Genomic DNA, 25,886 nt, shown 5'->3' on the forward strand with positions numbered 1-25,886 from the left:
CTATAGGCCTATATGTGTGTCAGGTGTTGTGGATAAGTTGTTGGAGAAGCATGTGAGAACTAGGATCCAGAGTTGGGTTGATAACAATGGTATTATCTTTGATGTACAGCATGGATTTGCTGAAGGGAGGCCATGTTTTAGTAATCTACTTACTTATTACAATAAAGTGACTGCTTCCTTGGACAGAGGAAAACGATACACAGCAATATACTTGAATTTCGCAAAGGCCTTTGATAGAGTACCTCATGATAGGTTGACAGTCAGACTAGAGCAGATGGGGTTGGATATTAGATTGGTGCATAGGATTGGAGACTGGCTATCTGATAGGTATCAACAAGTTGTGTATGGGGGAGCGATATCCAGGAAAAGAAAAGTCACTAGTGGAGTGCCTCAGGGGTCTGTGTTAGGTCCATTGCTGTTTAACTTGTATATTAATGATATAGGTGAAGATTTGGATGGAAATATTCAGTTGTTTGCAGATGATGCAAAGTTGGGACGAACCATGAAGTAGTGAAGATGTTGCGGCCTTACAGGAAGACTTGAATAGATTGAGTGATTGGGCACGGAAATGGGGATCTGAGTTCAATGTTGCAAAATGTAAGGTTTTAAAATTTGGAAAACAAAGATGGGATTCAGAATTTATGCTTGATGAGAATATATTGTTGGAGGTAGAGGAAATAAGAGATGTGGGGGTGATAGTGGATAAGGATCTATAATATAGGGGACACATCGTCAAAATTGTGAAGACAACACAAAGGCTTCTGGGAATGATGCAGGGGGACATTGACATGTAGAAGTAGGGAGATTCTTGTTCCGTTGTATAAGGCGTTGATTAGGCCACACATGGAATATTGTGCCCAGATTTGGTCACTGGGTTTTCAGAAGGATGAAGAGATTTTGGAAAAGGTCCAAAGGAGACTGACTAAGGTAGTTTCTGACCTGTAATGTCGAGTATGAGGAAAGATTGTGAAGATGTAATTTGCAGAGTCTGGTGGACAGGAGGAAGAGGACAGATATGATAGAGACCTACAAGTTGGTAAGGGGTTGTTATAGGATCAATGTTGGAGAAGTTTTGCAGAGAATAGTAGGAGATCAGGGAAGAACCAGTGGTCATCCCTGGAAACTGTATAAAGAGGGTGTGAGTAGGGGAGTGAGAGGCAGGTTTTTTTTGTGCAGAGTTGTGAATGATTCGAATGCCTTGCCTGAGAATGTGGTGTCTGCAAAGAGTTTGAATGTGTTTAAAACACGGTATGGAGAGCTCTGTGTGTGATAAAAGGACCTCCCAGATGAGTCTTTGACTCCATGAGGTATTGGAGTGGTAATAATAAAATAATCATAATAATGTAATTTATTTTGCCCATGACAATTTTTGGATATGTGGTAAATATGCAATAGAAAGATAACATTTTATTTTTTCTGTCATTTAGGTTTCATTGAAAATATTTCAAAGACACTAAAAAAATTAAATCTGATATCTAATTTTTTTAGTGTTTTTGGTACTTTTTTTTTGTCCCCAAAACACTAAAAAACTAGTTTAGATAATCAATTATAAATAAGTTGGATTATCACCTGGTTACTGATAGTTGTTAAAAAAGTTATTATTAAGTTTATTAGTTTAATTCTACATAATTTATGTACCTTTTGCTACTGTTACATACAGAAGACAAGTGTGGTCATCTCATGGCCCTAAACCCTAATGCCAGTATTATTCTCTGTAAGAGTGAGAATTCTATGTTCAGTTTTTGAGATGTGGGGGAGTCCGCATTTCCAGCAGGAAAAAAGAAGTCCTTCTTGCCATTTTTGGAGATTGAATAACTTTGGGGACATCAAAGAAAAGCCTAGGTCGCTGGTGTTCAACCTTTTTTACTACGCGAGCTACTTTTCTATAAAAAGTTATTCGGTGATCTACTCTCTTGTATAGATCACGTTCCCCCAACCTGATATCTGATTACTCACAAATAAACAACTAAAAAAAAATACACAACTAAAAACTTTATGTATTTAAAAATTTATTTATCACTTTTAATTATTTTAATGCAACAAATATTTTAATACAACAAAAAAAAAAACATATATTGGAATAAAATATTTATTTCTCTATTTTGGAAAACCAAATGTAGAAAAAACAATAGATTGATTACAAACTTACAAGTTACAGGAAATGCTGGTTGATTTTAAAAAAAAAAAGTTAATGGGAAATTTGGCATTGTTTGGACCTCGCAATATTTTCATAGTCAAGTTGATATGAAGAAGTGGCCAATTGCAGACAATCATCCAGATGATCATTTGTTATTTGGTTTCTTAATTGATTTTTTATGACGTTCATATTTGAAAAAGTGGATTCTGACAAGTATGTCGATCCGAAACAGGACAGAATTTTTTGCACAATATCAGTTAATATTGGGAATTTTTCATGTGCATACTTCCAAATGACTTCAATGTTTATTGATTTTAAATGTAAACTATTCTGAATGTTTATTATCTCAAGTTCTACTTCAGCTTGGTTTATATCAAACAGCCCACTAATTTTATTTGAAATTTCTGTGATGTTCAAGTTTTCTTGAAATGGATTATTGATAAAAGATACAATAATTTTAGTTTTATTAAAATCTTTAAATCTTGAATTTATTTCTTCCTCAACTAATTCTATTTCACGAATAAATTTTTTTAAATCATAGCGAAGCATTTCTTGATTCTGTTCAAAAAATTTTAATAAATATGGGAGATGTCTAAATTCGCTGTCAGTTATATTTTTCTTTAATAAAAGTAAGTATTGTTGGAAAGTTTTTATTGAACTTAACATGTCAATTAAATTTTTATCTCTACCTTGTAACTCTAAATTTAAATTGCTTAATTTCGTGCAGAAATCTGCTAAAAATGATAAGTGTAACAACTATCATTTATCACTCAATTGTGGATAAATATCTCATTTTTCATCAAGAAAAAATTTTATGTTGTTAATTCTTGTTTTCTTGAAAATTACTGATTTGACAATTTTAACGAAAAATAAATAAACAATAGCAATACACTTAAAGCTGATTAAAAATTATACAAAATAATGATAAATAAAATATTATGTTTTCAGTTTTAATTAAATTTGTAAGTAAGGAGGAATACCAAGAGATCGACCAAAAATCGCTCCGCAATCGACCACTCGATCATGATCGACGGGTTGAACATCCCTGGCCTAGGTGTATGTTCCTGTAGTCAACAACTAGAATAAAACTTATTTCTTTGGACATCTTAGCACTGGGGTAATAAATGCCATTTCCACAGGACTGTACAGGCATTATGAAAGAAAAGAAAATGTAAATCTGAATTAGCCTTACAGAAATGGTCTATGTAATAACTTCATTAGAATATTCAGAGGGTATTCAGAAATGTTAAGATTCCCTTCCATCATTGCAACAAAAAAGGAAGTAATTACTTTATATTAGATATCTGGCACACACCTAACCACATCTGTGATATGTAGGGTTCGGCAAACTGTGCAAAACCTTACTTGCCATGCAAAAAATGTCCTCACCCAAGATCTTTTCATTTTTTAAATGACATGTTCCAATAAGTTAAAAGTTCTATAAAGTGAATAGTATTGCTGCATCAGTGTTTCCTTAAAGTTCAAAAGATTTTCTTTAGAAAATTATTTTCATTGAGTAAGGAATAAGGAATATTTTGCCCAGTCTTCAGCTTCTTGCCAGCTGTCAGAATTTACTCACCACAGGCAAGTGTATTTTTTAACCCCTGATGATATGCATTATCATAATACTATACAGTATAATACAAATACATTTTGAATCTTACCTCAGATATATTGTTGAACTGTTCACTTCTAATACTGTTACTGTAATCCATGATTTTTTTATGTGATTCCTTTGAGTCATGATCTGTGATGAGTTATTGACTCCGTGCAGGTATATACTAATAATAATAGTTCTCCTGAGGAAGTTTACACAGAGGTTCCATACGGTAACGATATCAATACAAAAAGAAAATAATTATAACTAGTCAGTATTTCAATTATTTTCCTTAAAATTACAAAATAAATTGAATTGAACAATCCATTTACTAAATAAGAATAATTTTGTTAAGAAACATATACAGTGTAATACTGCATCTTGGTATTGATATCTAACCTTTCAACTATCTGAACTCACTGTTCTGATAATTGAAGGGTCAGATAAGCGGTAGATTACTATATTACGTTTGTATCTATGTTTCTTAACTTAATAGAATTTTCGTTATTTAGTCATTTGATCAATTGACGCAACTGATGAACTGATTGACTTTCTTTCAGAAAATATGGACTAAATAAGTCTCTTCATAACATACTTACTTAGGTGATCATATTAAAATAATAATAATACTATATTAGTAATTAGGAATTTAGTACATATTCATTCATTAATAAAGTATTTAATGAACTTATATAAAAAGATAATTATGGAAATGCTATTTTATATAAAATGTTTATAGAGGTTTATGCAATTATATCTTCTTTCAGGGGTATATGCTTTGTATTTATAATGGAGGATGACATAGATCTATAAGACACATTTTTGAACAGTACAATTCTAATTGGTATTCATTTGTTACCTTGAAGAGGCAGTAAAATGGAGAATGTAGTGATGATGATTTTTACAATATGCTTTTGCTTGAATTCAGTTGCTTCTACACCACTCATACCAGGTAATGTGTGTGTATATATATATATATATATTATTATTATTATATGACACCTCCAGGGAGTCCAAAGACTCATCGACGGAGGCACCTACTCTACAGCTCTATCTCCACCACTCAACCCACCAACTACAATTAACCGCAACCACACCAACCCCATCTACCACCCACCACCACCACCACTAGCACTTCCACAGACAATCACAAACACCCATGCTCACGGTCGGATTCGAACCCGCAGCCTTTTGGCTGGAGAGCAGACACGCTAACTGCTCATTTTAATATATATGATATTAAAATGCAGATTGAGATGCATATGGCATAATGTTTCTGTGATATAAAAATGAAATAAATTATGTTAATGTCTTCAACTTCAGGCTTAACAAAGTCATTTACTTGTTTATCTTAACAAATCTTAAACCTTGTGGTGCTTTATGTCATAATGGCTGTGTAATATTCTGGGGGGAGTGGGTGTAGGTATCAACTTATTTTGCATTCTTGATCAAGTAGCTATTACCAGTGTGGTTTATTTTATAAATCCCTATGCTTATCCCCCCCCCCTCAGTATCATTCTGTTTGTACTTGTTCCTTGAAGTTTTGCAGATAAATAGTCTATATATTCATCAGGACTAAGACATATTTTTTTAGTTAAAAGTGCTTTAAAAATGAAAACCGCATTTAAAACTGTGACAGCTTGATATGGTATAATATTTCAATCTCTCAAACAAATACTAAAACTATGGCATTCATTAGCCAGCAGTTGTCATCAAAAAAAGCAGACTAAGAATGTATAATATTTTATCAAAACCAGCATTATTATATAACAGTGAAGTATAGGCAATAAAAGAAGAGAAAAGAAAAAAAAATCAATGGAGCAGAAATGAAACATGGGAAGAGCAGCAAGTTATACATGTCTAGATAAAATGAGAAATATAGTGATACTGAAAGAACTACACCAAACACCGGCACTAAAAACAATAGAGAAACGCAGAACGAAATGGAAAGAGCACATTCAGAACAAATGGCATATGAAAGAATACCTAAGAAGATAATGAACTGGAAAGCATAAACAATCAGACCAATGAAATGCTTGGCCAAGACTACCTGTCCTAGATTTGTGAAATTAGGAAGAAAAAATTATTAACATATGTATGGTTAATATTTACATTCAAAGAATATATTGCCTGTAAGACATGAGAATAATTTTATTATTATTACTTATTATACGGTATCTCCATGGAGTCTGGAGACTTATCGTGGGGAACCCCAAACTTAATATTTTATACACAAAACCTATCATGCATCTCCTTAAACTCATTCATTGTCAGGGAACTCACAACTAATTCTGGCAATCCATTCCATTTTCCACATAAAAAATCTAGTCTACACACCCTTACTAACCACACTCTTACACAACTTCCACAGAGATCCGTAGTTCTCTATTTGTCATATATTGAAAAATTCTTTTGCATCAGTTTTATAAAAACCTTTCTGTCATATCCCCTCTTTTCTACCTCTCAACTAAACTTTGTAACATATACTTTCAGCCTATCCTCATAGCGAGCATTCTACAGACCTGTCACCAGCTTAATCACTCATATCTGTATTATCTCCACTACCTGCTGATCCTCAAGAAACCCAGGTGACTAAATCTATGCACAGTAGTCAATATGTGATTAAATCATAGCCTTATAAAGAGGGTATAACCATCTCCTTATCTTTACTTGTAAATGTGTTCTTCATCATCCAGGTAATATTTTGACTATTCTGTCAACTTTTGCAATATTCCCTCTGAACTTCAACTCTGTCCACCATTCTTCCACAGTCCAGCATCTTCAGAGCACAAAAACCAGTTTGTCACAGTACACGAACATCTATAATTTAGTTAATAGTGGGACTAACCAGTTTAAAAAAAAAAAAAAATCTAACAAACAACTCAAGGAACTAAAGTCAGAATTAGCACCATCTATTGTTGGATAAAGAGAGAGAAAAAAACAACTGTTAATTTGATATTAAAATGACTGTCTTCTGGATTTTTGGTAAATTGATACACCCATACTTGTTGAGGTTTGAGGAATGTTTTAAAGCTGTTCCTCATTCCGAAAACAGTCTCTCTCTCTCTGACTTATAATGTTTAGCACTTTTTTTTTTTTTTTTTCATTCAGTCCTGTGTGAAGGGTATCTATAGGCATGGTCTGCTATTCTGAGTTGCCATAATGATAGTGCCAAATGTATTTTTATGTTCTCCAAGAATGTTGTCAACAGTTTTCTGTCTGTCCATAGTAAGCCAGATCACATGTATAGGGCAAATTATACATTACTGGATATAATAAAAGACAGAAGTTCTCCTTAAGTGAAGGTATGAGAGTTGCAAATTTGATACAGGCATACCCTGGTCATATGACATGCTAAGTTCCAGACCAATGGCATATATATAGTATATCATAGGCTTTTTTTTTTCTTTCTTTTTTTTTTTTTTTTTACTTGTAGATGCATGTAATGGTTTAATAGCATTTTAAAGCAGTCCTATACGAGGGTGGTCTGAAAAGTTCTTGGCCTCGGCCATAGATGGCAACACTACCGGCAAGATTTTTTTATTTTTTTTTGTAAGTTGGTACATCTGTCATAAGCATCTGTGTGAAATTGCAAGTCATTCTATCAAGTAGTTTGTTTTATACAGCTGTCTGAAGCAAAACTGTTGTCTGTATCCCTTGAAATGGATGAAATTGAGTATAATGCAGTTATAAAATTCTTTGTAAAAGAAGGTTTAACGGCAAAGAAATTCATTCAAAGTTCGTATAAGTTTATGAGCACTCTTCTCCTTCATTTTTGACAATTAAGAAATGGACTGCCAGTTTAAACATGGCTGTACCAGCCTTGAAGATGATCCATGCGAAGGACTTCCAAAAAGTGTAACAATATCAGAAATTGTTGATCAAGTGCACGATATGGTATTGGATGACCGCCGAGTCAAAGTGCGTGAAATTGCTGAAACTATAGGCATTTCAAAAGAAGGTGCAAGATATATTTTGTATGAAGAATTGCAAATTCAAAAGCTTTGCACAAGATGGGTGCTGTGCTTGCTCACAGCATATCAAAAATGACTTCTATGAAAATCTCTGAACAGTGCTTGGAGCGTTTTAACAAGAATAAAACTGATTTTGTACATTGATTCATTACTATGGATAAGACTTGGATTCACCATTACACACCAGAATCCAAACAGCAGTCAAAACAGTGGATAGAAGCTGGTTGTTCAGTGCTAAAGAAGACGAAGTCAGTTCCATCAGCAAGAAAGGTCATGGCATCGGTGTTTGGGGATGCTGAAAGCATTTGGTTTATTAATTATCTTGAAAAGGATAAAACAAAAACCGGGAAATATTATTCTGATCTTTTAACCAGACTAGACGAAAAAATTCGTGAGCAAACCAGGTCTTTTCTCATAAAGACCTGGTTTGCAGAAGAAAAGAAATCACCTTTCATCAGGACAATGCACCTGCCCACAAAGGTGTTTTGGCAATGGGAAAATTAAGGAATCTACATTATGATTTGTTGGAACATCTACCCTATTCTCTAGATTTGGCTCCCTGTGACTTCTATCTCTTCCCAAAACTAAAACTTTTCCCTCGCTGGTCAGCTGTTTTCTTTGAATCAAGAGGTGATTGCAGATGTAGAGGGATATTTTGCAGATCTTACTGCAAAGGACTACAGGGACGGGATAATGGTGCTGGAGCATCGCTGGAATAAATGTATTAGTCTTAATGGAGATTATGTTGAAAAATAAAAATAATTTTAAAATTATAAATTCATTTTTTCATTGTTAGGCTGAGAACTATTCAGACCACCCTCGTATATGCATAAATGATATGAATAAAGCATTTATGCACATCTGATATGTAAACAAAAAAATTTAGAATATTTGCAAACAAAAATATTCTGAATATCTTGGCTTAGAGGAAGTTTAGTCATTGATCTATAGCATTACAAGTTTTTCCATTTCGGCAATAAGATTGCCACATTTACAGATAACTGTAATATTAACTAGTGCAGTACTTTTCACTTTGCCAACTACTTTATTTTTGTTTTTAACAACAGTAGTGCGACGTAAGTTTAGTCGTGGCCTGTCTCAGTGTTCAATGCATCATCTTCACTAAACTTAATAATTTTAATCTTAGTATCTAATGTAATAGGTTCACACTTCCTCTTCTTTTAATGGGAAACAATAGCACCCTTACTTTGAATTTTATCTGCCATTATTAAGAACAATAAGTAATAAAAAAAAATAATAAAAAGTTTATAATTCAAAGAAAACACCAAAACACAGAAAGATGCTGCAATCAGCAATGTTATTATAAACAGACAATTATTAAGATTCCTGTTCCACTGTGAAGTAGGTTTTAGGGTATTGGTTATTTAAATCCACTAAAAATGTATCCACTTCACATTGGAACATGAATCTAGTGACCATCTTCCTTCCTGGATACACTAGTTACATACTCTCCTGATGGTTCATTATCTTCTTTTTCTGTTTATAGAACACTAACGCATACTGGGAGCTCAACAATGTAGTATTTTCAAAACTTGAACTCACAGATCCAGAGCTATCTGTTCCAATGATAATGCTCTTACAACTAAACTCACGTTTGTCACATTTTTTTTTTTTTTTTTTTTTTTAGCCAAGACTAAATCAATGCTGCAGTGCATCAGAGTTCTTGTTATCACCTACGCTCTTCCCCCTTTACATCAATGACTTCCTTTCCCTGACTTCAAATCCTATTCGCAGCTTTGCCAATGATAGTACTCTTCATTCCTCTTCCTAATTCAATAAACCCTGTAGTGTTCTAATGTTAGATACCTCAAGATTTTCCATAGCCATTGACTTAAATACTAACCTCCTCAACATCCTCAAATGGGGTGAAGACAAGTTAGTAAATTTCAGTGCCAGAAAAAACCTGCAAAAAAAAAAAAAATCCTACCTCACCCCCCCCTCTCACTTTTGATAATGTTGGTTTCCTTTCGATCAACTTTCTCTTCTTGGGTGTCTGTCACATCCAATTTATCCTGGCACAAACATATTACCTACATAGCCTCCTTAGCCTTTAAAAAAAGTTTGGTGTTTTTTCTCTTCTATACATTACTTCTCTTCCTCTCAACTCCTGACACATTATAAGTCTCAGAGCTGTCCAACTTTGGAGTACTGTTTCCATGTTTGAGGTGGAGCATCCCAATACCTCTCTAAGGATTATTAATGATATTCAGAAGAGAGCAGTCTGCTTAATAGACGATTCTTCCCTCACAAACTCTCTTCGGTCACTTTATCATAGGTGCGCTCTCTCTCTCTGCAGTACTCTGCCTTTTCTATGGGTACTTTCATTGCATTGCTCCTCTGAATTGTCTGCTACCATTCCTCCACTTTCTTCTAATCATAGAACCAGAGCAGCTACTGGCCAACACCTACACTGTCCAGCTTCGAACACACCGAACTATCTTCTTATCAGCTTCCTTTATTCCATCCACCTCTATTCTTTTATTTTCTCCTTAATCATTTGCCCACACATGGCACTGTAGTGTTATAGATCATGTGGTTTTTCATGTATGTGGTCATTATTTAAAATAGAAAAAAAAAAAACTTTCACCTTATGTTATAGAATTCTGTCAAATGCCTTTGTGGAGTCCAGGTATCGTGACATGGTCTTTTCCCTTACCTAATTCTGCTGTTGCTGTTATAAAATGTAAATTACTAATGCAGAACCTTTCTTTTACAAGTCATGCTGACCACTGTAAAATATATTTCTATCCATCCATTCCTGGATTTTAGCTTTAATCAACTTTTCAAATACTTTAACCACTCTTGCAATACTAATTAATGTGTAATTTGCAACTGCTGTTTCGGAGCCACCTTTATGTGATGGAACTTGCATTCTTTCAACCTCCCCTGGAGCCATCACACACACACACATGCCATCACGTAAAACTCTTGCTCCTATAAACAACTTCATATAGACACTTTGAATCCTGTTGCACATTCTAGTAACATACCATTCAATCCCGCTGCTCTATTCACATTGATATTTTTCAATATGCCATGCACTTTCAGTTTGTCTGCCTCAATTCTCACATCATTCTCTGTCACATCAGCACCTGCAAATTCTCTACCTGTAGGATACACATAATAACTCAACTATTTCTTTTGCTTCTATCACCTTGCTGCCATTAGCATTGATTAAAGTTAACCTTCCATAATCATTCTTCTTACTTGTTACATACTTGGGTGGAGGAAGAAAACTCTTTAGGGTTTATTTTGACCTGCTTTGCTAATTTTCTCTCATAATCTGATTATCCTTTCTTTCTGTACTAGTCATCCTTCTCCTGTGCTTTGTATTACTCTTGAGTATGCATGCTTGATTACCTTTTCTTTGTATCCCATTAACAATGTTTTACTTTTTGTATCTCCTGCTTTATAACTCTACTCATCAGTTAACCCAATTGTTTTACCCTCTTGACCCCTGGATATTCAATCTAATACTGCTTCTCTCAAACAATCCCTAGCTAGTTCCACAATGCATGACTTTTCATTTCTTGACATTAAACTGATATCCATAACTTTTGCCCATACTGACAGCCTATTTAAATTGTCCGGCAAGCTCTCCACATTGCCTTGATTAACTATTGCTCTGCCTAATTTTGCATCATCAGCAAACAACTGAATTTTTTCTTTTAGATTATTTCTTATATCATTTATGTACAAATCAAACAGCAACTGTTCCAGCATTGAACCTTGCAGCACATCACTAGTCATCTGCTTTTGCCTCGATTCTTCCCCTTCATACAGCACTTTTCATATCTGTCCATCAGCCACCCTCTTATCTACTTAACCAGTGTCATATCCATCCCCATTTGTTCTAATTTGTGTGACAGTGTTCCATGTAGTATTCTGTCAGATGCCTTTGCAAAATCATCGTGCAGCCATTTCCTTTATCCACCTCAACTGTTACTCTATTATAAAAAGTTAGTAAGTCATGACTGACCCTTTACAAAGCCATGTTGTGAACCTCATACAGTTTCATATTTTTATCTACCCATTCTTGAATTCTCTTTTTTACTAATTTTTCTAGTACTATTACTACTACGCCTGAGATACTGATTGGTCTATAATTTGTTACTCTAGTCTAAGAACCTCTCTTATGCAAAGGAATTATTTTGCCTTGTTTCCACTCCCTTGGAACTTTACCAGAACTGATAACTTAAATTAAACAGACTAGTCAAAGGCATTGTCAGTTCCAGTTTCCCTGCACATTCTCACGAATCCTAGCTGATATCTCATCTAATCCCACAGCTGTATTTACATTGAGATTATGCAATACCCTAAGAACATCCAATTCATCCGCCTCTGTTCCTACATTAGTGTCTATTGCATAGGTGATATATCTCCTCACTAAGATGATATATCCTTGCAAAATGTTCCCTCAGTAACTCAACTATTTTATTCTCTTCTGTCTCCTTGTGACCATCATCATTCATTAAGGTTAATCTTCCATTAGTCATTCTTCCTTTTACTTGCCACATAATAAAAGAACTCTTTGGCATTTCCATTGGCCTTCTTGGCTAGATTCTTCTCATAATCTGATTTTACCTTCCTTGCTATGCTTGTCACCTTTCTTGTCTGAGCCTTGTACTGTTCATGAGTTTGCAGGTCACCTTTCTCTTTATATACCCCCACAGCATTTTCTTCTTCTGCAGCTTGTACTTAATGATATTACTCATTCAACTAACTCCTACTCGATTAACCCTCCTTACCCTAGGCATACAATTTAATATTGCTTCCTCTAAATGACCCTTAAGTATATCCCATGCACTACTAACATCTTTACCCTGCAGTGATTTATGCCATGGTACAGATTTAAGCTTCTTCCTAAGCATGTGATAATCACCTGCCTTGTAGTTCCACAAATACCCCTTTCTGATAGAATATTCCTCATGTTTTACAGTCTCCCAAGTCAAGACTGATTGTCACTTTCACCAATTGGAGGCAATGTTATCACCTTGGAATGCAGCTGAAGTTTTCTACGTTCCTACTTCATGGTTTTAGTCTTCATATTGCAGATTTTTATGCTGAAGTTGTTACAGATGTTATTCAGGTTTAGTTAGAAAATCCTAGAGACTTGCACTGGATTTGTTTCAGACTACATCATCATCAAAGTGCTAAGTTGGATATCATCAATTCTAATATCAGGTTTAATGCCATATATATATGATTGATGAATAGGAATGGTGATAGTGTGCACCCATGTCTTGTACTTAATTTCATATCAAACCATCTTTCTGTGTTTCCTTCAATTCTAACTACTTAGTTACAACATAAATGTACACTGTGTTGCTGTAAATAATGTGTTCATTTACCCTATTTCTATAGTGTGCTGAAAGGTTGTTTTCTAGACAGCAAGTCAAACACCTTTTCCTGATCTACAAAACTTAAATACAAATCTTGTTATATTCCTACAGTTTCTCAACTGTTTCCCTGTTAAGTGAAACTCTGATATTGGCAATCTCTAATTGGCCCAAATTAGCTTGTTCTCTTCCAAGTTTCTCTTTTGCATAAATCTTACCTTAGACACTATTAGAGTTCCTCTGGAATTCTACCTTCTGAATTATGCAGTGTACCCATTGTTAAATATTTTGTACCTCCTTATTTGAGTCTTTCTGGTCTTCCATGTTTCAGGCTTTTGATAGCTTTTTTTCTGCATTAAATTGTTGTTTTCTGTTTCACCATCATCATCAAATTCCTGACATCAATGTTCCCTCTAATTTTTTGCTGTGAGTGTGTGCAGAAATTTGCGTGTGTGCAAAATTTGCCTTCTTTTGAAAACTGTGTGCACCCATACGAGTCACCATACTGATCATTTAAACAAAAAAGTTAAAAGATTTTAGTTCACTCTTTACCCTCTGATGTCAGTGGGACGTCAGCCAGGTCACCCCAACTCCCCACCGTGTTCCCACACACGGAAGTAGCCTCCCCAGTAAACACTTGAAAATCACGATTCACAAGCCTTGGGCAGGACTTGATCCGGAGACTTCGCAACATGCGAGGCCAACATGATACCGACTGTACTAGATAGGATTCTAAGTGTATGTATTATTACCATCAAGTAAGTTGTGTGACATCAATCACAGAGCTAACATAAATATTTTATATGTATTTAATATTGATCTGATTAGAAGTAAGAAATAAAGTATAAAAAAAAAAGATAACACTAGTGATTAATTGCCTTAATTAAATTTTCTAACTTTGCAAATAACTCTAAACATACATAATAAAATATTCCCATTACTAATTCTCACATTGTTAAACATTCATAATAAGTCTGTTTATAGGTTAAGGTTTTAGGTGGAACTTCTTTAATTAATAAATTTTAATTTCATCTTAAAAATCTAGTGTGCGCATATTTTTTGCTTTTGTGCACTAGTTGTAAAATGTGTGCGCGCGCACATGCACACAGCTTAGAGGGAACATTGCCTGATATGTACCCTCAAGGAGTGTACAGGATATGATAGTACTATATGAAAAATTTACATCATTACTAACTTATTATCTACAATTTTCCTCCAAATCAGTCTGTTACTTGTCAAGACTCCAACATTATCAGATCTTATATTTCTATCGTCTAAGGCACATTGTACCGTATCAATCCACCTATATCTTGGTCCTCCTCTGGGTTGTTTTCCTTCCAACCTGGCAGAGATTACTTGTTTTGCTAATCTTTCCTCTCCCATTCTGTTTAAGTGACCATACCACCTAAAATTAGCTCTGCTAACACATTTCTGGATGCTAACAATGTCAGTTTCTTTCCTAATATTTTTTTTTAACATGATATTGCCATTGATGCCATTTGTTCATTCCTCTAATCTTTCTCACGACTCTCATATCTACGGTCTCTAGTCTTTGGTCAAGTTTTTTACTTCTAACCCAGCTCTCAGATCCATAAGTTAAAACGGGTTTGAACACTGTCTTGTATACAACTAGTTTCGTGTTCCGACTAATTTCTCTCTTATTCCATATGAATTTATTCAGTTGACTTCCTACCATACCAGCTTTGTTGATTCTATTGTCTATTTCCATATTTAATTTACCATCTTCACTAAAAATCATGCCTAAGTAGCTGAAATGTTTTACTTGTTCCACATGTTCCCTGTTCACAACACTGTTGACATTTTCAGTGATTCTACCTATTTTCATTGTCTTTGTCTTTTTATTGCTGACCTTCATACCATATCTATTACAACAGTTATTCAATTTAGTCAGGGAATCTTGCAAACTTGTTGCAGATTTATTTACAAGTATAACATCGTCCGCAAAAAGCAAAGAGTTTTTTGCGGACGATTTTTTTCATCTTCAATTCTGATATCATGTTTAATAATACTTTCCTTCGTAATGTGATCCATATAGATAATGAATAACAGAGGGGATAATGTACATCCTTGTCTCACACCAGATTTAACATTAAACGATCTTCCTGTACTTACTTCAATTCTAACTGCTGACTTACAACTCAAATAAAGACTAAGTATTGCTTGATATAATGCCTCATTGACACCATATAACTGTAGCGTATGGGATAGCTTCTCTCTAGGCACCTTGTCATATGCCTTTTACAGATTGACAAAACTTAATTACGGATCTTTGTTATATTCCATGATTTGTCGTGAAGTGAAGATCTGATCCTGACAGCCTCTATTTGGCCTGAATCCAGCTTGTTCTTCACCAAGCTTTTCTTCCACAATTCTTCTCAACTGTTTCTCAAGTATACTTGCATAGATTTTGCCAGGAACACTCAGTAGGGAAATACCTCTGTAATTCTCACATTCAGTTTTAATATCCATTTTTATATATGGGTACTATTAGAGCTCTACTCCAATCATCGGGAATTCGTCCCTCTGTCCAGGTTTTCTGAACTATGCAGTGCAGCCGCTGTAAGACTTATACCACCATACTTCAGCATTTCTGGTCGAATATCATCTACTTATGCTGCCTTTCCACATTTAAAGCTTTTTCTACTTCAAGTATGGATATGTATTCCAGACTGTATGCCTGTTGAGTATTTTTTACCACTGTGGTATCACTGCTTGTTTCATTTAGCAATTTTTCGAAGTAATTACTCCATACGTCAAGGATATCTTTTTCTCCCATTTTCATGTCACCTTTATCATCTCTAACTCCTTTTACAGCACTCTTTCCTCCGATAATATCAGAATCTCAGAACACAAGGATTGCATCTGATTTCATCAGTACAGCCACTCTGGGCTTGCAGACCACACTCTGGATACTCGCCACAGAGTAAGATGGAAGAAAGCCACAATAATACCGCAGCAAGTTCAAATATGAAAGACTATTCTTGGAATCAGCCTTCGCCCTTAGGAACATGCCAAACCTCAACAAATTTGGATGCATGAGACTGCCCCAAATTTGGGAAACATTTATCAGAAGAACTTCAGCCCAAAGGCCAAGAATTACCAATATAACCCGCCAGGGGGCACCATCAGGACTTTAGGAAAACGGTAGCTTCCTAGCTTCGGTTCTCATTTGCTGTTATGTAGTACTTGTGTGCACTTGTCTTTGTATTAAGTTCCCAAGAAAATGGCAACGTGACGTTTGCCAAAATATCGGAAAGTATATATTAAAGTTTATTTAATTTATATTTCTAGTGTACGCTGCCAATTCCTTAATTATTAGTTATCATGTTTAACCAGTGTATAAGTATAAGCCTCTCTACAAGAACTTTTTATTCCATTTCTAAGCTTCTTCAACAACCTCCAGAATATCTTACCACCTTCTTAATATTTATTTTCTATGTTCTTGCCAAAGTCCTCCCATGACTTTTGTTTAGATAGTTTTACCCAGTGTTTCGCTTTCTTACATTTGTCTCTGTATTCTCTAAGAACACAAGCTGACTTATTTGCCAGGAACTTTTAATATGCTTTCTTCTTTTCCTTCACTGCCTCTTTAACTTCCTGTGTCCACCATGGAGTTCTGATTTTTTTATCCTTGCAGACTACCTTACATGCCTCTCTGGCTGAATCAATCAGGGTTTTCTTCAAAGCATGCCACTGAATCTCCAAGGTTTGGTTCCTTTTCTCAAACTCTTTCAATTTTCCTTCATTAATCTTTGCGTATTTTAGTCTACAGTTCACACCTGAGAGCTACTCAACTTTTATTCGCTTTAAAACTTTCTTACACGTTATTCTTTTCAATATGAAATTCAATTTTATCCTGCTCAAGACTAAATAGTGATCACTTCCAATTTCAAATCCTCTGTATACTCTGGTGTCCTGCACCAGGGAGAAAACATCACTATCAACAATAACATAGTCATTGAGCCTATTGGTTCATTAAATATAAACAGCCTATTGACTCTTTATATTTCAGTAACTTAATGGGGCACCTTTTTGACAACTCGTATAGCAGAGTATATAAGTTCTTTTCGCTATACCTTTTGGTATTAATTTGGTCTAGCTACTCACTGATGAAGCCTCAATAAACGCTGAAACAGGTCTGGGTAGTCAGCTCCCACCATAATGTAATAACAGCATACATTTCCTAGGAAGTGTTTTTTTACATTATGGAAAATACCAAGAATAGCGATCAGAACCTTACCACCTTTGCTGCGAGTTGCCCTGAGTTTGTACTACATACTAGGACTACTTGCATTAGCTTATGGTAGTAATCGCCGATACTTTTATAGTTTGTTATACTATATTCGGCATGAAACTCTCTGATTCCAATCTTTGAGTTTCTTATTCGGTTTTAAAACAATGTAGGATTTAATATCCCCTTAATTTAAATAATGTTTATATCGCCGAAATGAAGCCTATTGGCTCTTTATATTTAAGTAGTCAGTGAGACTTTTCTTATTCCTTGCTTCTTCTCTCCATGTGAATTTCTGCACATTTTTATGTTGGAACATGGTGTTAGTAATAACCAGTCCATTTTCTGAGCAGAAATCCAGTAGGTATTTGCCATTATTATTAGCTTTGCCCTTTTCTCCAAATTTTCCCAAAATATTTTTGTATGTTTGACCATCATTTCCTACTCTGCTATTTAGATCCTCAACAAGGACCAACTTTTCCTTTTTCATTGTGTCAGTTGCTTTCTCTAAAGACTCAAAAAATTCCTCCACTTCTACCTTAGCAGAACCTTCTGTGGGACCATAGGCACAAATAAGTCTCATCGTCCAATTCCCCATTCTGATGTTTGATCACATCACTCTACTTGAGACTGCCTGCCATTCAAGAAGATTAGCCTCGTATTTTGTGTTGAATGCTATGGCTACTCCTTCTTTTCCTTGATTGTCATTTCCTGAATATAACATTTTGTATTTATTGCTCAGAAAGAACTCACCAGTTTTTGTCTTTTTTGTTTCAGTCACCCCTATTAGACAAATAAGTCTCATCGTCCAATTCCCCATTCTGATGTTTGATCACATCACTCTACTTGAGACTGCCTGCCATTCAAGAAGATTAGCCTCGTATTTTGTGTTGAATGCTATGGCTACTCCTTCTTTTCCTTGATTGTCATTTCCTGAATATAACATTTTGTATTTATTGCTCAGAAAGATCTCACCAGTTTTTGTCTTTTTTGTTTCAGTCACCCCTATTATGTTGATCTGGTACTTATCTAATTCCTCAGCTAGCATTTCTTTGCCATTCATGCTTCTTATGTTGACAGCACCGATCTTTAACTCTGGTGATGTTGAGTTGAGGTGTGCTTTCAGATTTTGTTTCATTTGTCTTGAATATTTATTACTATTATTTTGTCACTGCTTGTTCCATTTAAAACTATAAGTAATAACTCCAGGCATGAAGAATTTGTTTATCTTCACTTTTCTTGTCATCATTATTATCTTTCATTTCTTTTACAGTACTCTTTTTTCTACTTCTAAGCTTTTTCAATAGCTTCCTGAACATTTTGCTATCAGGAATTTATCTGTTGTCTTACTCTCTTTTTGAATATCCAGGTCTCACTTCCATATGTGAAAACTGGCCACACTAATGTACTTATCATGGAATACTAAGACACTTAATGTGAAGTCATTTACCTCGATATATACAAGCAGCCCAGTCATGAAGGTACTTTGTTAATAATTGGAAATTTTTTATATAGAATTTTATATTGAGGATATTATCATAATGTTAATCCTACCATAGAGATGATCTCTGTTCAACAATTATTTTTTTTATTTCCGAGTGTACCTATATATTATATGCTAAAGGGTTCACTCCGATTGGTGCAGTGACCTCTTTTTTTTTACTATTTCTTTCAGAATCCAAATAATCACTGACTCAAGACTAAAACACAAAATAAGCACATTTAATAAAACAAAAACAATATATATACACCTCAAACAATATTACATAACTAATTACAAATTTAATTGGATCCAAGGCCCTTTTAAAAATAAACTTACACTTCAGACTAGAATAAACACTTTGTTTTCACAATGACAAAATGTTCATTGCCAGTTTCATTCTCTGTCAAGGCCCTTTTCCGAAGATATATGACATTATTCTTCATTTTCACAGTATCCTTTCTCATCACTCATGTAGTACATGTTGGAACTTCTTGGCTCTATGGTTCACCATCTTGTTGTAATGTTGTTCTTAATAAAGTAAATTAATTGCTGGTTGATTACTAATCAAAATGTAGGGAAATTTATATTTATACCGCACCACCCTATTTTTAGATTAGTCTATGTAAAATAGTAGAATCGATTTTCAATTAACTTAGCAGTCTCCTTACTCATACAGGCCGAATTTAACATTTTTCACTTAGGGCTCCCGCAAGGTTCGAACTTTTTATGAACGGTGCAATGAAAAAGAATCAGGCACACACAATATTGAAATTAACAAAACAAAACATTTAATACAAGGTTATATGACAAATACATAAATTTAACTCCGAAAATAAGATAATACAATTAACTTAGTTCTTCAGGTCAGAACATTCATATTAAATTAAATTTTAAATCTTCAGATACAAAATTCGCAGTTCTCTCAATCACAAAGATTCTTCACGCTGATCAATACTACAGAATTTCTTGCTAAATAAATTTGCTGGTATCACTCAGTTACACTCTATATTTAACACTTACCAAGCACTTATAACATTATTAATCGCAGCAGTTACTGCTTCAAGGGGAATTATTTTCAAACTTCTAACTTCGGCTAAATTCAGTGAAACGCCACAGTAAATGTTAGGATATTCGAGACGGAACTATCACTTATACCTTCACATTGAAATAAATAAATTAGGACTGTTCTTACTGGGATTAATCCTTAGCACATCAGATTCGATGTAAGCACATTTCAAACTTATATTCACTTATTACTTCGATGGAATACTATTCAAAAGAATTCTTCAAGGAGATAACTGAATTATTATTTATCGTGCTACACAATTCTTGACGGGCTTACTATAAGACAGAATAATTATTCCATGTTTACTACTGTATAACAAATTGAGCTTTGTACAATCCTTCTTTAAAGCGATATAGGAATACGTAGTAATTCTAAAACTTAGTGGATTTATTCTGAATCTTCTATTTATCTTCCAGTCTTTTAGTTATCTCATTACGACACTAAATTCCTATTACTACTGCCACCGTTGATTTTACTCTCAGCTGTCTATAAGTTTTCTCCTCGTCTCCGTACACTTCTGAATGCTACTCTCTTGAATTTCCTGCCCTTCAGTCTTCTTGTTTACTTTAACCTCTACACATATGCCTTCCTTCTTCCTGCCTAAAACTTGTTCACTCCGTCCAACTCATTAATTTCTCTTCTCCCAATTATCGAAGCTCACGCCCTACGTTCGCGCGTTCTATTTTATTTCTATCACCATGGCAACAATCAAAACAGAACGTAAACATAAGCAATAGCATTACATAAGGTTATACCTTTACACTGAGTAATGAAAAATAATAATAAAAATATTATAGTTACTTAATTTCTCTTTCATTTCATTTACAAATAATAATAATAAAATATATGTTACAGTTTATATAAGGCACATAAAAGTTACATACATAGAATTCCTCATAATATTATTGAAGGAATAAAGTAGTAAGATAAATGTTATTTAGTACAGAGTCCTTTCAATAGTATAATATACATTAATATTATATAAATAAATAATATCTGATAAAATTCAAGGAATTTTATCAGGAATGAAAATATACTAAACAATTTCATTCACAGTTTAACACATACAACAATTAACTCAATTCTGTCTCTTTTATTAGGAATTATCTTGTTGTCGACAACAAGATAATTTCTAATTTCGCTAAGATTAAAGAAACCATTAAATCTCCTGGAGCTCATATTTACAGGAACACCAGTTTATCTTAAACTGGTGTTCCTGTAAATCATATAGCAAAGATGTCATCTATATATCTAACCCATAAGGATGGTTGAGGGAATATAGATGAGAACAGGACTTCTTCTAGATGTTCTAAATAAAAGTTTGCAAGAGCAGGAGAGAGTAGACTTCCCATGGCTGTTCCTTCCACTTGGTTTTAAAATTTATTTTGACATAAGAAATATCCAGAGTGCATTATGAAATCAAATAGTTTTATAATATCTTGTGGGAAGATGTCAGCTAGTAATTCCAAAGTCTCTTTGAGAGTTACATTCGTATATAAAGATTCTATATCAAAGGCAACCATAAGATCTGTAGGTTGTAAAGAGAAGTTTTTCAATTTATTTAAGAAATCAGAAGAGTTTTTCAAAAAACAGCGTGAGTTGCCAATGTGTGACTTTAATAATTTAGATAGATATTTGGCTATGCGATAGGTAAGGAGAATCAATATAATCCACTATTGGGCGAAGAGGAATATCTGTCTTATGTATTTTTGGTAGACCATAAAACCTGGGAGGCCTTGAAAAATGAGTTTTTTGTCTTTCAATAGTGTCTACATCTAAACTTATGACCTCATCTAGAAGGGAATTTAATTTCTTCAGTTGTTTGTTGGTTGGATCGTAATTGAGTTCCTGGTATGTTTTCTTCTATAGTTTGAAGAGTCCATAATTACTGTCGCTTTTCCCTTGAGCTTTGGTAATTATGAGGTGACTGTTGTTTCTTAAGGAACGTATAGCTTTCTTTTCAGAAGGAGATATGTCCGAAGGAGGAAGCTTGGCTGTAAGAAGCGAAAAAGCAACTTCTAGATGGAGAGCATTAGCTTTTTCACTTGACAGATGAATGAGGTTTCGTTCAATATTAACTAGAAAATCCAGATATGGAATCTTTTTTGGGACAATAGAGAAAACATGTCCTTTTGAGAGGATGAGTGTTTCATTATCGGTTAAAGGCTGACTGGATACGCTGACGATTCAGTTATCTGGAACTTCGAAAGGCTTGATTTGTTTAGAAACAAGAACATCATATTTGTGGTTTAGATGTCGATTCTGTTTTTTATAAGAACGTTGTAAAGAGCGTTTAGTTACATCCAGAACTATGTTTGAAAGATGTGGTTCTAAGTTTGTGGAGATATAGATATGGAGATCAGAAACTAGCTGAATGTTAATAGCCAGATCATGTTTAGCACTTTGAGTTGATTACGGATTAAAGATAAACTGGTGTTCCTGTAAATATTATGAGCTCCAGGAGATTTAATGGTTTCTTTAATCTTAGCGAAATTAGGAATTATCTTGTTGTCGACAACAAGATAATTCCTAATAAAAGAGACAGAATTGAGTTAATTATTGTGTGTGTTAAACTGTGAATGAAATTGTTTAGTATATTTTCATTCTTCATTCACATTTAACATAATCTACCATATACTAAGCAAGACTTGTTTAAATATTATTTGTTAATCCCTTGCTCATGATTTATTATTCATGTATCATCCTTGAATTCAGAATAAAATCCAATCATTCAGAATAAAAGTTGAGTAGCTCTCAGATGTGAACTGTAGACTAAAATACGCAAAGATTAATGAAGAAAAATTGAAAGAGTTTCAAAAAAGGAACCAAACCTTGGAGATTCAGTGGTATGCCTTGAAGAAAACCCTGATTGATTCAGCCAGAGAGGCATGTAAGGTAGTCTGCAAGGATAAAAAAATCAGAACTCCATGGTGGACACAGGAAGTTAAAGAGGCAGTGAAGGAAAAGAAGAAAGCATATTAAAAGTTCCTGGTAAATAAGTCAGCTTGTGCTCTTAGAGAATACAGAGACAAATGTAAGAAAGCGAAACACTGGGTAAAACTATCTAAACAAAAGTCATGGGAGGACTTTGGCAAGAACATAGAAAATAAATATTAAGAAGGTGGTAAGATATTCTGGAGGTTGATGAAGAAGCTTAGAAATGGAATAAAGAGTTCTTGTAGAGAGGCTTATACACTGGTTAAACATGATAACTAATAATTAAGGAATTGGCAGCGTACACTAGAAATATAAATTAAATAAACTTTAATATATACTTTCCGATATTTTGGCAACCGTCACGTTGCCATTTTCTTGGGAACTTAATACAAAGACAAGTGCACACAAGTACTACATAACAGCAAATGAGAACCGAAGCTAGGAAGCTACCGTTTTCCTAAAGTCCTGATGGTGCCCCCTGGCGGGTTATATTGGTAGTTCTTGGCCTTTGGGCTGAAGTTCTTCTGATAAATGTTTCCCAAATTTGGGGCAGTCTCATGCATCCAAATTTGTTGAGGTTTAGCATGTTCCTAAGGGCTAAGGCTGATTCCATGAATAGTCTTTCATATTTGAACTTGCTGCGGTATTATTGTGGCTTTCTTCCATCTTATTCTGTGGCGAGTATCCAGAGTGTGGTCTGCAAGCCCAGAGTGGCTGTACTGATGAAATCAGATGCAATCCTTGTGTTCTGAGATTCTGATATTATCGGAGGAAAGAGTGCTGTAAAAGGAGTTAGAGATGATAAAGGTGACATGAAAATGGGAGAAAAAGATATCCTTGACGTATGGAGTAATTACTTCGAAAAATTGCTAAATGAAACAAGCAGTGATACCACAGTGGTAAAAAATACTCAACAGGCATACAGTCTGGAATACATATCCATACTTGAAGTAGAAAAAGCTTTAAATGTGGAAAGGCAGCAGAAGTAGATGATATTCGACCAGAAATGCTGAAGTATGGTGGTATAAAAGTCTTACAGTGGCTGCACTGCATAGTTCAGAAAACCTGGACAGAGGGTAACGAATTCCCGATGATTGGATTAGAGCTCTAATAGTACCCATATATAAAAATGGATATTAAAACTGAATGTGAGAATTACAGAGGTATTTCCCTTTTGAGTGTTCCTGGCAAAATCTATGCAAGTATACTTGAGAAACAGTTGAGAAGAATTGTGGAAGAAAAGCTTGGTGAAGAACAAGCTGGATTCAGGCCAAATAGAGGCTGTCAGGATCAGATCTTCACTTCATGACAAATCATGGAATATAACATAGATCCGTAATTAAGTTTTGTCGATCTGTAAAAGGCATATGACAAGGTGCCTAGAGAGAAGCTATCCCATACGCTACAGTTATATGGTGTCAATGAGGCATTATATCAAGCAATACTTAGTCTTTATTTGAGTTGTAAGTCAGCAGTTAGAATTGAAGTAAGTACAGGAAGATCGTTTAATGTTAAATCTGGTGTGAGACAAGGATGTACATTATCCCCTCTGTTATTCATTATCTATATGGATCACATTACGAAGGAAAGTATTATTAAACATGATATCAGAATTGAAGATGAAAAAAATCGTCCGCAAAAAACTCTTTGCTTTTTGCGGACGATGTTATAATTGTAAATAAATCTGCAACAAGTTTGCAAGATTCCCTGACTAAATTGAATAACTGTTGTAATAGATATGGTATGAAGGTCAGCAATAAAAAGACAAAGACAATGAAAATAGGTAGAATCATTGAAAATGTCAACAGTGTTGTGAACAGGGAACATGTGGAACAAGTAAAACATTTCAGCTACTTAGGCATGATTTTTAGTGAAGATGGTAAATTAAATATGGAAATAGACAATAGAATCAACAAAGCTGGTATGGTAGGAAGTCAACTGAATAAATTCATATGGAATAAGAGAGAAATTAGTTGGAACACGAAACTAGTTGTATACAAGACAGTGTTCAAACCAGTTTTAACTTATGGATCTGAGAGCTGGGTTAGAAGTAAAAAACTTGACCAAAGACTAGAGACCGTAGATATGAGAGTCCTGAGAAATCATGGAATATGCAGTAAATTGGCTGTCTGATAAGTATCAGAGTTGTGTATGAGGAAGTAGTATCGAGGAAGCAGAAGGTTACAAGTGGGGGTCCCAAACAGGACTCATTACTGGGACCTGTATTTAACCTTTATATCAATGACATTGTCAATGGATTGCGGGGGAATATTCAGTGTTGTTTGCAGATGACGTGAAACTGGAAAGGGTTATTAGTAATAGTGCAGTTGTGCTAGCCCTGCAAGAGAATTTGAATAAACTGGACGGATGGACAAATGAATGTGGGTGTCACTTTAATTCAGCTAAACATAAAGTCTTGAAGTTTGGGATACGTCAGTGGGAGGCTGCATATTCTATTGGAGGAACTGTACTGGAGGAAGTGAGAGATGCAAGGGATCTGGGGGGGGGGATGATTGATAGAAACCTGAAATTCATGAACATATTGCAAAAGTGGTGAAGGTTTCTGCACTACTATGATGGATGCTGACCTTCAGAGATAAAGAGTTGTCATTTCATTATATCAAGCCCTGATCAGACCATACCTAGACTATTGTGCTCAGATTTGATCCCTGGGATGAAGAGAATAAATTAATGGTGGAAAGAGTGCAGAGAAAGATAACAAAGGTGATATCAGGACTGTATAATGTTATTTATGAGGATATGCTGAGGGAATGCGAACTGCAGAGTTTGGTTGATAGAAGAAAGAGAGGTGATATGATTGAGACTTAAACTATTGAGTGGTGGTTAGAGAGTTGACAGTGGGGGTGCTTTCGTTTGGTGGGACAGGGAGTGAATTCAAGGGCCATCCCTGGATGATACAAAAGGAAGTCGTGAATAAGAGGATAAGGAGTGGTTTCTTTGCATGAAAGGTGTTTCAACCAGGAATGCATTGCCTGATAGAGTTGGCAAGAGCATGACAGTCAGTAGGTTCAAGAGTGATATGATAGACTGTGTTTTCTAGATTGGGCCTCTGCATTGAA

The 25,886-nt window shown here is 34.7% G+C and overlaps 1 protein-coding gene across 1 annotated transcript in view; it reads left to right on the forward strand.

Moving 5' to 3' along the window:
* LOC150102960 (uncharacterized) overlaps window positions 1-25,886 on the forward strand; it is a 353,745-nt gene that overhangs the window by 17,076 nt on the left and 310,783 nt on the right. The window contains exon 2 of the mRNA XM_090398023.1: window positions 4,502-4,686. Coding sequence (XP_090254149.1) covers window positions 4,611-4,686 — 76 coding nt within the window. The 5' untranslated portion in view covers window positions 4,502-4,610. The remainder of the gene's footprint in view (window positions 1-4,501; window positions 4,687-25,886) is intronic.

The sequence above is a fragment of the Typopeltis vanoorti genome, chromosome 9 (assembly GCF_054136105.1).
Source record: "Typopeltis vanoorti isolate ZY-2024b chromosome 9, IOZ_Tvanoo_1.0, whole genome shotgun sequence".
Taxonomy (NCBI): Eukaryota; Metazoa; Arthropoda; class Arachnida; order Uropygi; family Thelyphonidae; genus Typopeltis; species Typopeltis vanoorti.